This window comes from Mustela lutreola, chromosome 8 (genome assembly GCF_030435805.1).
Source record: "Mustela lutreola isolate mMusLut2 chromosome 8, mMusLut2.pri, whole genome shotgun sequence".
Lineage (NCBI taxonomy): Eukaryota > Metazoa > Chordata > Mammalia > Carnivora > Mustelidae > Mustela > Mustela lutreola.
The window spans coordinates 13,329,489-13,345,252 of NC_081297.1; the positions used below are offsets into that span (position 1 = coordinate 13,329,489).

A 15,764-nucleotide genomic window follows, 5' to 3' on the forward strand; every position below is an offset into this window, starting at 1 on the left:
CGCAGCACACGTCCCGTTCACCAGGCAGTGCCATCCGGCCGCCCCCTCGGTCTTCCCGGACTCCTACCTCTTGTGACTACCGCGGCTGCCAGGCCCTGCTCCGGGCCCCAGCAATCACACCCGGATCGTGGCACCAGCCCTGAAAGGGTCCCCTTGCATCCCCCTCCCCCACCCCCCAGCGCCACCCCAGCCGTCTATTCTCCACACTCAGTCCTTTAAAATGGAAGTCAAGTCACATCATTGCGCGGACCCAAACCCTCCCATGGGACCATTTCACTCAGAGCAAAAGTCAAAGTTCTTAAGTGGGTCCAAGACCCTACGCGCTCGGGACCGGATCCGGAGCCAAACTGACCTCCTGCAGGTCCCGACGCTGGCGCTCGACCCACCACGTACTACGCATGCGCCAGCCTCGGGGCCCCCGTTCCTGCTGTTCCTCTTCCTGCTGTTCCCTGACACGGCCACAGCCGGCCCATTTCCTTGCAGCCGTATATTCCACGTCACCTCTGGACCATCTGCCCTGCTCACTCTATTTAAAATGCCGGTCCACTCAGCCACCCACTAAGGCCTTTGGATTTTCTTACCTGGTTTCTGCTTTTTTCTTTTTCTTTTTTCTTTTTCTTTTAAAGATTTTTATTTATTTATTTGACAGAGAGATCCCAAGTAGGCAGAGAGACAGGCGGGGGGGGGGGGGGGAAGCAGGCTCCCCACTGAGCAGGGAACCTGTTGCAGGGCACGATTCCAGGACTCTGGGATCATGACCTGAGCTGAAGGCAGAGGCTTCAACCTGGTTTCTGCTTTTTCTTCCTTCTTACCACCTGTCACCTTCTAACTCATCTGAGAATTTACTTGTCAGTAATGTTTGCCATTTATGGTCTGTCTCCCCGCGCAAGCCTACCTGCTCCGTGGGGGCGGGCGATGCTTTGTTCACCCCCGTGCCCCAAGTACCCAGGCCATTTTCTGGCACGTGAGTAGACAGATGCTCAACTAATGTAGGTTGCAAGGGTAGGCCGAGCAATAGCTCTCTTTGCTAAGAGACGTCACAGCATGTCCCTGGGCGCTGAAGCCACCCTGCTCCGGTGACTTCCAGGGTCCCTGGTGAAAACACCCTTTCCTGCTGCATCCTAGGTCTGTCTGAATCTCCAAGACGCTCCATAACCAAGGCTAAACTGGCAACTCCGGGTTATGTCAAGGGTGGAAGAAAATACGAGAAGAGGCCGGGTTGTAGTTCTGCACCACAGAACGCCTGGTGCGGTGGGGCCAGTTCAAAGCCCCGGATGAAACTCTCCACCCCTCCCCCTCCACCCCGCCCCCCAGTAGGGCTTGGGCAAGCGGGTGACATACACCCGCAAGGCTGTCCCGTTGGCTTGACAGATGATTTTGTGTAATAACGTAATATATGGTAGGTACCTGATAAATGACTAAGCTTCAGTATCTGCTTTCACCAAAAAAAAAAGTTGATTTATTTTTATTTTATTTTTAAAAATTTATTTATTTATTTGACAAACAGAGTGGGGAGGGAACACAAGCAGGTCGAGTGGGAGAGGGAGAAGCAGGCTTCCAGCTGAGCAAGGAATCCGATGCTGGACTCGATCCCAGCACCCTTGGATCACTACCTAAGCGGAAGGTAGACACTCAATGACTGAGCCACCCAAACGCCGCTGATTTATTTTTATTTTAGAGAGCGCGTGAGAGAGAGGAAGGGAGAAAGAGAAAAATCTCAAGCAGACTCTGCAAGGAGCCCCATGTGGGGCTTGATGCCAGGACCCAGGGATCATGACCTGAGCCCAAATCAAGAGCTGGGCGCTTCACAGACTGAGCCCCCCAGTATCTGCCTTTGTAGCCCGGGAAGCATAGCTGCATTTGCCTTTACAGGGCAGCTCTGCATTTCCAAGGCTCATTCCTGTTGTCCTGTTCCCATGTGAATGACGCCCCCCCCCCCCCCCCCCCCCCCCCCCCCCCGCCTGGCAGGGAGAGCCGAGAGATAAGAGAAAGGTCGTGCAGGAAGCAGTCGCTTGTATAAATATAACCAGCTAGTTATGAGGCCGCTGCTCTCCGTGCCTTCTCACTGGGGAAGCTTGGTGGGTGTAAATGAAGATCCAACACAGAGTTAAACACACAGACACACATTCCTGGTTCACGCTGAACATCCTCAAGGATTAACTGCTAAATCTAACTCATATTCTTTTTCCTTTCAGGAAGTGTGTTCCATTTTCTTTCTCATCAGGTTTAAAAAAAAAAAAATCCCAAGCTTCATGTTCAGAGCAGCCACCCGCGCGGCTCGCAGCTTTGCACAGATAGGAGCTACGCACTAGCTACTTGTGTTCAACTTGCTAACACACCTCCCTCTTTAGAAAGGGGAGGAATGTTGGTTCTGTCAGATTTGGGTCCGCCCCCCCCCCAAATTCTGCTTCCTTTTGTCCCCCTCTGGGATCGGAGTCAAAAAGCAAAAAGATCATGGGGTGCCTGGGTGGCTCAGTTGTTAGGCCTCTGCCTTCAGCTCAGGTCATGATCCCAGGGTCCTGGGATTGAGCCCCGCATCGGGTTCCTGCTCTGCGGGAAGCCTGCTTGTCTCTCTCCCACTCCCCCTGCTTGCATTCCCTTTCTCACTATCTCTCTCTCTCTGTGTCAAATAAATAAATAAATAAATAAATCTTAAAAGAAAGAAAAGGCGAAGATCAGAACTAAGCAGGCCCATACCAACACTGTCAGCTTCCTAGAGGGTCCTGTTCCCCCTTTGAATTTCCTACCAGCTCCAGAGAAACACAAACATCGCTATCTTAATAAGCCTGCTTTTCACCAAATTATTTGGATCATAAATACCACTTATTTAATACCTTCTATGTGCCAGACACGGGGCGAAGTGCTTTACTCCGAGAAGTGATTTGCCCCAAGTCTCGCAGCTAGAAATCAACAGGGTTGAGATTCAAACCCAAGCCCGCCAGCTCTCCGCCTGGCAGATGGTTCAGTGGAGACTGAAGCCATCTTGCTCCGTACTAGAAACCTAGCATGGAGAGAAAGCCCAGGCTCCCACAGTACAACTGAGTTTAAGCTTGTCCCCAGTATCCTCTCAGGGCACTGGCCTGCCTCAGTTTCTCTGCCTTCCAACCCAGACCCCACTGAAAAGAGATCCCTGCCCTCAACTACACAGGGAGCTTCTTGCAAGTCAGGCCCAACTGTAGGCCAGGTTGTTGAATGAGACCTCAGTCTCCTTGCCCATGTTCTAGTCGTTTTCCTGGTTTATCCAGGCCCCCAGCCCTCAGGACCGATCCCACTTTTGGCTGCTGGCTGGTGTCTTCCCATGGGTCTGGATCACTGTCCACCTGGGCGACAATCCTCCTGGACTGTGGCCGTGTCCAACCATTGGCCAATGGCATACTCATCAGATGGGCCGCTTTTCCTCCAAACCAGTATGGACCGGATCAGCTTGAGTTGAGCGTAGTAAGGCCTGTTTGCATGATGAGAGCGGGTAGTTAGAGGGCCTCTGCCGGCTACAAGTCTTTGGATTTTTCAGAGTAGGAAAAGGGCAGGCACACAGCTTTCTTTCTGCACATTCTTTCTGCAGGTCCAGTGTGGCCCCCCAAATTTCCTCTCTGTTCTTATCCTGTGTCCTAGGAGCTGTCCTAGACATGCTCATGTTCAAGGGCACATCTGAGCGGTTTGTTCTTAGGGTCATCAGAATAGTGGCCTTGAGGATGTTTCCAACTCCCAAACCTCTCTAGCTCTATGATCTAAACACTGAACGATAAACCTGGAGCCAAAGAAATAGCTCCCAACCACCAAGGAACTGACATGCCCGGGATGGGCACTCAGAACGTTCCCATCTGAAAGCGGTAGTGAGCGCTGAACAGCAACAAGCAAGACAGACACCGCCTCTGCCCTTGTGGAGCTCGGTACTCAAGTCATGAGAGGGAAGCCACAAACACAGAGAAAATAAAATGAGATAACCTTTTCTGGGGCCCCTGGATGAATTACTGTAAACTTAGACGTTGATAAACGTCATGAGGAAAGTTTCCAGAGGGGGAGCCTGATGAGCAACTCACGAGGGGCCTCCTTGAGAAGATGCCATTGAGGAGCTGGAGGGTGAGAAGGACCAGCGCGTGTGAGAATCTGGAAGGGACCAATTCCAGGCAGCAGAGGAAGCAGCTGGAGAGAGCAGAGTGGATTGGGGGTAAGAAGCGGCAAATGCATGGAGCGGGAGGAGGGCACCCCCAGCCCCGGCTGAAAGCCAGAGGTGGTGAGGTCAGGAGAAACAGGCTGGAAAGCCAGGCAGAGGTGGACAGGAGCGTGGGCTGGTGTAGGGGGCTCTGGGACCGCACCTGGGCTGGGATGAGCCTCCCCATGACCTTGGAGTCATTACCACTGGGGAAGCTTACTTGCACGCATGGGCCAAAGCAGGCGGTGAGGGCTCCCGGAAGGGGCGCGGTTAAGCAGGCAGAGGCCTCGACTGTCTCCAGCCACAGTGAGTTCCAGGTGGTTTTGTGCCACTGTTTTCTGAACCCTAGCACAGGACCTTTGTCCTTTTTTAAGTTCCAGGACAGGCTGTCCGCGGCTTGTGGTTTTCGTGCTGCTTCTGAACGCCTGGGTGCTGCCCACCCACCTAACCCTGAAGCAGCCGCAGCCACTGCGCACCCAGCACGCAGGGAGCTTTGGAGGCGCAAGTGGTCTTCAAGGGACTAAAACCAGCACCGACTCAGCTTCCTGTCCCACTCTGTGCTCACGGCTTTCCGAGCGCGGCACGTTAACCCCGCCCTGCAGTCCTACGGAGGATAAGACCAAACCAAGACTTCTCCGGTCAAGTTGATTGTCTGGGACAAATCGGATTGACAGAACCTGGGTTTGAATTCAGTAGGTGGGACTCCTGAGACAGGGCTCTGTACAAGCCCCCAAAGAAATGCATTCAAGAATACAAGTTCTCTGGTCGTTTGGCCCCTTCCTGTCTCTTCGGGGTCTGTTTGCGGTTCTGACATTTCCTTTGAAACCGTAACCATTCTCTTGCTCCCTCCCTCGAGCTGCTTGGGGAGCCAGCTCCCCGGTCCGGATGGTGCGGCTGAATGTAGCCCAACACCGCCACCTAGCGTCGGTGGCGGGATCACCAGGCCCCCCCGAGAGCCAACCGGCCACAGGACTTGGAGACCTACTTGTCCTGTGTCTTCGTTTTTTGTTTTTTTTTTTTGTTTTGTTTTTTCTTTTTCTGGCTACGAGAGAACATCCTCATTGGAACACTTTTGAGTGCGCTTGTGAAGAACGACTCTGAAAGCTTGCTTACATAGTGGAAAGCCGAACCAGCCCTGCTTTGACCTCCAAATGGGTATTTCCCTAATTGTCCTTAACCCCAAATGCCATCAAATTGTACCTGTTCTTGCGATAACGGTGTCACGGTTATGCAGGATAATAGCCTCACTCTTAGGAGAGTCACTCTGAAGTCTATAAGTGTAATTTCCACAAAGTCTTTCAACTGGCTTTTAAATGGTTGGGCGGGGAGGGGCAGAGAGGCAGGTAGTGGGAATGAACCCAGACAGTAGTAGTTAACACGTTCCTTGCACAGTTTGTTCAACCGTACGTATGTTTGATTGCCCAAATAAAAAATCACAAGCATCAATGGGATGTGCGAGTAGAGAGGGAAAGGGTAAAAGAAACCAAGGCACCAGCCGTTTCTAAAGCCTTCCTCCGGAAGACACTGGCGCTCGGGAGCTCCGCGGAGGGTGAGCATAAAGACAGAGCCGGCCCTCCAAGGTCCCTGCCAAAGATTACAGTAAGTCCCAAGATTCATGCCTGATCAGAAGCCCAGCCCAGCCACAGTCATGGGGATCAGCTAATAGGCCTCCTTCACGGAAACAGTGAGCTCGTGGGCTTGTTGCCTCCCTGGAACCTTGTAGCTGTCGAAGAACTTTCTCCGTTGATTACAGTTCTGGGGGACCCATGAGCATAAGGGCCACCAGCCACTAGAGCCAGTGGACAGAGAGGTAGGTGTCCCTTGGCAGCAGTCACAAAACTTGGGGCACCAGATCTGTCAAAAGTTTGCCTCTTAAAACACTGGAGCACAGCAAAGGGAGCGTTTAAAGATGGTACCAGTCTCCACCGCAAGGGTTCCAGCAGGTTCCTGGATGTGTGTGTTAAATTAGATACCTGCCCCTCAGGCTGACTTTTTAATATAAACAGGTGGGCCACCTTTCCAGGCCTCCTCCAGTCTGGGTGAGACTGACTGCCTCTGGGCTAAGCACGGGGACAGATGAGTCCAAGAGCCCAAGACTTTTGAGCTCCTTTCCAGATCACAAGGCACTTATTTATGGGACTCAGGACCCAAGCCCCGGTGGTTTTCAAAGTCAGATGCTTTGGGGGCTCATCTTCAAGTGCATGTCCCAAAAGTTGGGATGCCCAATGTGGGGTCCAAAGGCCTTGCCGCTCTAGGAACTCTGGATTCTGAGTTCCCTGCATTGTGGGGATGCCACACTGAGGGTAGGATTTATGGTAAGATTGTGTCCTAGCCTCTCCTACCCATTTTGAAGGGATTTTCTTCCTGTTGTCCAATGTGCAGTTGTCTCTAGGCCAACCTTTAGGGTTTTTTTTTTTACATTTTAAAAAGATGTCCTCTTGTTTCGTTTGTAGCTACAGATTCCATGTTGCCATGGGAGGAGCTGAGCTCAGCATCTCCCTATGTCACCATCTTGAACTGCCATCCTGAGTGGCTTTTAAAAAAATTTTCCCCCAGTAATTTGTACATTTATTTTTTGAGGCCATCATATGTATTATTCTAACAAATTCTCACTTAAAAAGGTGGTATTTTATTGAAATTACATTGAACATATTGAGAATTTTGACACTTTTTTCAATATTCCGTTTTCCGATCTAGAACATGCATATTTGCTGCATAAGCTATAGTCTGTATCCCACAGAAAAGCTTTAAAGAATTTTTTCACATGGACATATACATATTTTTCTCTGTCCCCATTTTATTGAGAAATAATTGGCATATAATATTGTGTAAATTTAAGGCATACAATATGACTTGACACATGTATATGTTATGCAATGATTACCACAATAAGATTAGTTAACCTATTTTTTTTTAGTTAACTAGTTTTCTTAGTTAGTTAATTAGTTAACCTGATTTTTTTTTTTTGTAGTTAGAACATACAGTCAGAAACTTGCAGGTATACCCTAAAATTTTAAGTATAGTCACCATACAATACTTTAGATGCCTAGAACTTATCTTCTCATCACAAGTTTGTACCCTTTAATCAGCAACTCCCTCATTTCCTCACCCCTCAGTCCCTGGGAACTACCAATCTGTATTTCTATGGGTTTAGCTTTTTTAGAGTCCACATGAAAGTGGACTGAGTCTTTCTCTGACCTATTCTACTTAGTATAATGCCCTCAAGTTTTGCCCACATTGTGGCAAACGGCGGATTTCCTTTTTTCTTATGGTTGAATAATATTCCATTTTATAAATACATTTTCTTTGTCCACTCATGCATTGATGGACAGTTAGGTTGTTTACATATTTTGGCTATTGTGAATAATGCTTCAATGAACATGAGAGTACAGACATCTCTTTGAGATAGTGATATTTCCTTCAGATACTCAGAAGTAAGATCACTGGATCTTTAATTTTTTGAAGAACATCCATACTGTTTTCCACAGTGGCTGAACCAGTTTATGCTCCTACCAACAGTGCCCAAGCGGTCCTCGCCAATCCTTATCTCTTGTCTTGTTGATAACAGCCATTCAAACAGGTGTGAGGTGACATCTCACTGTGGTTTTGATTAGCATTTCCCTGATGACTAGTGGTGATGAGCACTTTTTCATGTATCTGTTGGCCATTTGTATGTCTTCGTTAGAAAAGTTTCTGTTCAGGTCCTTTGCCCATTTTTTAATTAATTGTGTTTGGTTGCTTTGTTTGTTTTCTATCAACATGCAGTGAGATGTGTAATTTGCAAACATCTTCTTGTGAGATGTATAATTTGCAAAGATTTTTCTCCCATTCCATAGATTAAATTTTTTTTTTCTTTTGCTGTGCAGAAGCTTTGTAGCTTAGTATTGTTCCACTTTTTTTTTTTTTTTTTAAGACTTATTTTTTTGAGAGAGAGAAAGTTGGGGGAAGGACGGAGGGACAGAGAGAGAACCTCAAGCAGGCTCCCTGCTGAGTGCAGGGCCCAAGGCCGGACTCAATTTTACCACCCATGAGATCATGACCGGAGCTAAAATCCTAAGTCAGATGCTTACTCAACTGAGCTACCCAGGTGATGCTAGTTTCACTTCATTTTTGTTTTTGTTGTGTCACTTTTGATATCATATTTAAAAAAACCAGCCAAGGGGCAACTGGGTGGCTCAGTGGGTTAAAGCCTCTGCCTTCGTTTGGCTCAGGTCATGATCCCAGGGTCCTGGGATCGAGCCCCGCATTGGGCTCTCTGCTCAGCGGGGAGACTGCTTCCTCCTCTCTCTCTGCCTGCTTCTCTGTGATCTCCATCTGTCAAATAAATAAATAAAATCTTAAAAAAAAAAACAAAAACAGCCCAGACCAGTGTCATTTTTTTCTATGCTTTCTTCTAGGATTTTTACAGTTGCAGGTCTTACATTTAGGACCTGAAATAATTCTATTTCAAGTTAAATTTTCGTAAGTGGTATAAAAGAGGAGCCCCATTTCATTATTTTGCATGTGAATATAATTTTCATGCTACTTATTGAAGAGATGTTCCTAAATGTCTTAATTTTATTGCAATAGTAAATTAAATCTATACTTCCATTTTATTTTCTATGTAACAAAGCTATTAATGTTTGCATATTAGAATTGTAATTAGCCCTCCTACTAAATTCTTGTCTAATAGCTTTTTTAATTTTCTGTATATACATCACTGAAAACAATTACTTTCTTCCTCCTTTCCATATTTGTAGCTCTTTTCTTTTTCCTGTCTAATTGCACTGACTACTATTTCCCAAACAGTATTAAAAGTAGCAGAGGAGATAATGTTTTTGAATGTTATGGAACTGCTTCTAGTGTTTTGTCATTAAGCATGATATGATGAGCTTCACATGACTGTCTTATTCTCATTCCTCAGATCTCAGCTCAAAAACTATGTCTTTCAAGGTTTTTTCCTAAATACATGATCTAAAATCGCTAACACTCACTCCTTTGCGGGTCTTTATTACCTTGTTTTAAATTCTTCACAATTATTTCTGTATTTATCATGCATTATGCATTGAATTCTGAATTTTTTTGTACATTTGTTTTTTCTTTCACTTAAATGGAAGCTTCAACTAGAATGAGAACCTGGTCTACTAGTACATAGACCTTTTTATTTCTTGATCAGTCACTTTTGGACTTTCCCCCTAAGACAAAAATGAATGCACTTATATTTCCTCCTACCTTCTCACCATCTCCCATTTTATCATTTCACTTTGCCACATTTTACTACATTGATGTACCACATTTCCCATCATTCTGTAGTTGCACGTGTAAACTGCTTCCATGTCACCAATAATGCTTTTATCTTCATTCTCCGTTCACCTCTTGGTTAGCTTTTGGCGGTTACTGTTTTCTTCAAGGTCTCCTGAGTGCAACCTTCAGCCCTTTTACCTTTGGGAGTCACTGTTGCTTTTTTATTTGAGCAATTTGCTGAAGATAGTATTCAGGTCACAATACATTTTCTTACACATTTCCTAGAACTTCATAAACATGGTTCCATTACCTATCATCAGGAAACGTGACTTGAACTGGCATACTTTCAGTCTTCCCTTTCTCTATGGGTAGGGTCAGAGGTTATACTGGTTATTTGCTCCACCTTTCTCCACCGTTCTCAGCATTGCAGGGACTGTCCCCAACTCTCTTACCCTCTTGCTTCTAAGTTCTGCCAACGTAGGCAGAACTAGAGGACAAAGCGAGGAAAGCCCGGGATTCTCCCCCACCCTGCTTCAGAAGGCCTCTTCAGCAGCAGCTTTGTATTTCCCTTGGATCCAGCTCCCTCCATACTGGCCCTCTGTCCACATTCCCAGCTCTCCTTTATCATGTCCTCCAATACGGCCCGCCTTGGTTTTAGTCCCCGCTAGTTTCAAACGCTCGCCTTTTCAAATAACTAAGGTGATTTCTATTTTCTGGCTGAACTCTAATTTGGGATGATTAAATGTGCTGAATCACACCAAAATGTCCTAACTTCCTTTATGTCCATCCACCCACCTTCCGAAAAATCATAGAAGTTTCACGTTTCTTTCATTGTCTTGTTTGTGGAGAAATATTTTGGCTCTTTAAGTACTTTTGTTAAGCAGTGGGTGGTATTTCATCAGCTAGCTTATCCTGCAATTCTGTTACTAGTATTTTACTTGGTATTTTTGGAACCCTTGGGCTTCTGAAACAGGTCTAGAGAAATGTACACTGGGACTGAATTGGCATTTTTGAAATTAGAGGTCTTGTCAAAGATGGTAATATATTTTATCATTTTAAAGTTTTAGTTCATAAAATTGAAAACTATCAAGGCATCAAAATAAAAAAAAAAAGTGACATTTAGGCAAGAGGCTTGTTGAAATTTCGGATTGACTCTTTTCAAGGTTCCTTATAATTTAAGATTTTTAAGTAATCTCTACACCTGTCACGGGGCTTGAATGTACAAACCTGAGATCAAGAGTCACATGCTCCCCCAACGAGGCCAGCCAGGTGTCCCTAATAATAAGTTTTTAATTAAAAAAATGTTTGAAAATATTATGCTTGGCATGCCTGGGTGGTTCAGCCAGTTAAGCGGCTGGCTTCGGCTCAGGTCATGATGCTAAGGTCCTGAGATGATTCCCTGCGGAGCCCCCTTCTCCCTCTGCCTACCAATCCCCATGTGTGCTCACTCCCTCTCCGATTTAAAACAAAGCAAACAAAAAACTCGTTTAAAGATTAAATACTTAAAATGTGTATTTCATTCACTCATTCATGCAAACATCTTGAGCACCTAGTATGTGCATGTGCTCATTTTTCTAGGTCTGGGAGATACACAAGAGACAGTTCTGTCCTTGCATTCTGCCTTTCTCATCCAAGGTTAATAATCCTGTTAACTACCCAAAGAGGTAAGACTTTTGATCCAAATGCAGCCACACGGGCTGAACAAACGAAACACTAGGCACCTTAGAAAATGAAAAAGATCCTGTTTATCAAGTACATAGAGTGTTATCAAGGGCCTGTCAAATCTTTTAAATCTTTCCACCCATCACAAAAGCAGGGTATTCCTAAATTCCATTTTCCTGCAGGACTTTATTTGTAGTAGAGATGTTCTATTAGTGACACATCTTAGAATGTTGACTTGAATGTTTCTTGCCTCACACCCTACCCTATAAAGTCAGAACGGTGTGACTGGATGTGAAGGTTTCATCCGAACCAAACAGACCTATCAAAGATTCCTACTGTGAAAGCGCTCGAATTATTACTGGATCAGTTGATTAAATTTCTTAGATCAAATTTCATAATGGTAATAATAAAACTGGTTTGGAGTTAGGTTTTGGTAACCATTAGTAAATTGCAGTAATTTCTTTAAAAACAGAAAACAAACAAAAACCCAAGTAACTAGTTGCTGTTTCTTTCCCAAGGTGGAAGAACTGAAAGTAAATCAGATTTTAAGTCACTTGTTTCCGAAGGGCTATGGAAACATATATTCGACATGTATTTCTGGAGTACTTAGTGTGTATCAGGCACTGTTCTTTTGAAGAAAACAAGTGAAGGAACAGTGATAGTGTTCTTTTAGATGGGAGATCAGGAATAAGTGTGAGGTGGCCTTTGAGCAGAGACTGAATGGGCAGCTAGCTGTGCAAGTCTAAAAACAAAATTTTCCAGACAGAAAATACAAAAATCCTGAAGTGAGATTACAGTGAGTGAGGGACAATGTAGCAGACAAGATTGTGGTAGCATTCAAGGGCTTGAACACAAGCTATGGTAAGAGATCTCAATTTTGTAGTATATGAAATCATTGATTTAAGATTATGAACAGAATGGTGGTTTTTTTTTTTTTCTTTTAATTTCATTCTGGTGAACAGTCTGGAGGACAGACAGGAATGTGTGGCAAAGAGGAAGGAGGCTGTGGCAGCAGACTGGTTCAGAAGAGGATTGCGGATTGGAACAGAGGGGTAAACATGGAGATAGTGAGCTCTCAGATCCAAAATACATTTTGGAGAGAGTTTGGAGGGTCTTGATGATGGATCACATAGAGGGCATTAAGAGAGTAACAGTAACAGTTTCTGGAAACGGGGACACTGGAGAATAAACTCTGAAGTACAAGAGTTCTCTTCAGAGAATTTGTCACCTAAACTGACTGCTGTTTAGAGCTCATGAAGAGAGTTCAATACTAAAGACAATCTGGATGAAATTGACCTAAGAGTAGAATTCTTACAGCCAAGGGCTCTAGGCAGACCACTTGAGGGCACTCCCAAAATTCAGATCAGGAAAAAGGGATATGGCAAGAGGATCTATAGATCTTTAAAGACCTTTAAGCCAAAATTTTCATTAAAATAGTGCTAAGAAAGTATGTTGAAACTTCTGAAACACTGTAATTTTAGCAGTAACTTAGCATTTTCTTACTCAAATGCAAATCATGCACTCTAAGACTTTCAAAAGACTGTTCTGAAATAACTGCACAATATAGTCAAAACATATTTATTACTTTAAGTGTCATTTTGTACACTCCAGTACAAATACAAGAATATAGCCGTATTTACAGGTATCGAAAAGAAATCTGTATATTCAAACCCCACATCTAAATACAGTAGCTTTAAGTCCTGACCTACAGTAGTTCCGGTTTGCAGAGTAAATTACTTCACAACACCTCCCGCTTTGAAATAATCCCTTACAGCTAACTGGGTTTAAACAATATTGTTTGAAATGGGGTACAATTCATCTTCCCAAAGTTTTAAGTACCTCCTTTCCAAGGTTTTCTAAGTGTGAAAGATCTATAAAATTTAGAAGATAAAACCATTCATCTGAGCTATTAAAAGAAGCATCATGTCTTTAAAGAAAAGTTGAAGCATGGAGTTTTCAGTGTGCTTAAAAACTGGAGTTGGACTATAGTCCAAGTTTTAAAATTAAAAGGTAGTCAAAGTAGTTAAACAGGAAACAACTGGAAAAAAGTAGTAAAGCTGGTTAAGAGGAAAGACTTTCTAACAGATCCCCCCTTCACAAAATACATTTTATTACAGTATCAGTTTTTAAGGTTTGAATAGAAGACTACTAACGTCCTTTTTAAAAATAAAAACCCTGAGGTTTCCTAGGGGCTCTTTGTATTTCTATTTCCAAATTATATGAACCAAGGTGCAAATCAAAATGAGACACACGTTCAAAGCCATGGCAACTATATAAAGAATATTTGAGGATATTATGCCTATTTTAATAAATATTCCCTGGTTATCTCAAGGTTAGTAGCTGGACACAATGTATTAAAAGTGTGATACTTAAAATAATTTACTACAGAATAAGTGAATCAAATATTGTAAAAATATTTCCACAAAAATTTTAATTTTGTTTAAAAATTCACCAAGAAATTTCATTTTAGGCATCTTCTCCTATATATATATGTGAGCAATTCACTTAGGGACGTAAACATTTTTTAAAGCAAAGGAATAAGATGACACAGACCAATAAACTATTAGCAAATAAAATTCAAATTTACCTTAAATCACAAGTCAAGTCGCCCTCTGATCAGGAAACATTTGCCTACTACATCACAAATTGCTCACTTCTTCCCAGGAAAGACACAGGACTCCATCAGTGAGAGTTCTAGCTTAACAATGCTCTTTGGAGTTAATTTTACATGCACTAATCAAGCCCAGAGAATGTTATTAACAATCTTACAGGTATGAACATTTCATGATAGGATTTGACATTTGTCTTTTCTTACATTTTAAAAGTATGCTCAAGTTACAACAACAAAAAGTTTCCAGTGTAAGATTTTAATTCCTCTTAACTACACTGGAACATTTTCTTTTCGTATTTTAGAAAATATCATTCATACTATTGCTTACATTTTACTTTTTGAGTTTCCTGAAAGGTCTGAGCATTATCATCTATACTTTAAATATGCTTAAAGCACATGAGCAATTTTGGGATTTTCATATCCAAAAATGCAACATTGTCTAACATTACAAAATAAGCCCTTGGTGCTGGCAGTTCTGAAAGCACATAAATATATCTGCCTCAACAGGATATAAGTCTCTAGATCAGGTAAGATTTTGAAATTAAATTTTCTGCATAAAGAAACCCTTGTGATTTGATAAATACTGGCAGTGTCATGCTAAGGCCATGTGACCAATATTTTAGAAAAGAAAAAAAAAGCCAAGGTAATTTTATAGTAGCAATAGTTTCTTTTTTTATTTTAATATACTTTAGGAAACAATATACAAAGCTGAGCTTTCCCACCATTTCCAGATAACAGAAGGAAGCTCCAATTACACAAATTTAGCGTTTTGTGATGGCTAAGAACAGCAGTCAGCACCAGACTTGAACAGTTAGCTACAACACAAACATCCTTCAAAATGAAATGTCATAATAGCAAGACAGGTTAAACCAGGGTTTATAACAAATGACAACCACTTGGGAAGTGACTTAATCATTCTTGTTGAATTTTGTATTTCATTAAATATCTTATACACAATTTCCTGTTAATATGCTTTAAACAAAACCTCCCTTAAGGAATTATTTCAATTAAGTATAAATATTCAACAAGAATAGTTCTGATAAAGAATCCCCAGGTAGTTCAAATTCTAATATGCACTGACCGAAGGAAAAGAAAAATAACAATTTTTTGTTTGTTTAAACATGTTTATTACAACAGATACAATTCACATCTGACTAGCTTTGTTTCCTCTTTCCCCTCCCACAACCATGTTCATTGGGCCATTTCCTTATATGTGAGCAATCAATGTACTTTCAGCACACATGCCCAGCAGTACTTTTAAGTCCATTCTTACAGGGTGCAAATGGATCTCAATAATTTATACAAACAAGTGGGTTATGCTCGATCACTGCAATTTCAAGCTACTGTACACAGGAATGAAAAGGTTATAGAAAAGTGCCATAGCAACAGTGCCTTAAGAAAGGAGAAAAAGAGGAGCCTTAAAAAAATGGATAAAATCAGATCAAGGATTTCAGAGGGAAATGGAACACACGGGAAATGAGAAACATTTCTCTGCAAAACAAATGGAGAAGCACTGCTCTTGATCAGGTGCAAGTGTGGAAACAGTTGTTTCATGATATTTTGTACACTGCCCATATGGTTCAAAATCGTATCCTTAAGACACAGATCGCCTGGCGCTTGCACTGAATTTTTGAAAATGCAAGATTTCTGAATGATAAATTAACCCCCCAATTTTTTTTTTTTTTTTAAAAAAAAGCTAATTTTGCAGACAGGTTTACATGTAAAAGGCTAGGTATTTAGCCACCTCAGCATTGATTAGTTTTGGATGTCTAAGCTCTGTTACACATGGCTTCCCATGGCTTCACTCTACAAAACATATTTACAACGTGAAGAATACATCTACAAGAAATCTACATTTCAAGGGTTTTACAAATCAATCTTGTATCTTTCCCCTGAATTGACTCTCACAGACCCCATCCCCTTGTCATTTCCTTTGCCCAGCTTAACGGTCCAAAGTCTACTTAAATGCAGCTCAAAAATGTTAAGATTGGGCAATAAGATTTACAGTTCCTGTATGCAAAACCATGTGCAATTATTCACATCTTCACACCATGAAGGAATTCTGATTTTTTAGCTTTTCGAGTTCCTTAATTTGTTGTCTCAAAAAGAGTATCC

General features: G+C 42.9%; 1 protein-coding gene across 5 annotated transcripts in view; it reads right to left on the bottom strand.

Annotated features, from left to right (window-relative positions):
* Positions 1-14,293: 14,293 nt before the first annotated feature.
* The window catches only part of WAC (WW domain containing adaptor with coiled-coil), an 84,450-nt gene continuing 82,979 nt past the window's right edge, over positions 14,294-15,764 (bottom strand). For all 5 annotated transcript variants that reach the window (XM_059183821.1, XM_059183823.1, XM_059183820.1 and 2 more), the window contains exon 14: positions 14,294-15,763. In XM_059183821.1, the coding sequence (XP_059039804.1) occupies positions 15,694-15,763 (70 nt within the window). In that variant the 3' untranslated portion in view covers positions 14,294-15,693. The remainder of the gene's footprint in view (position 15,764) is intronic.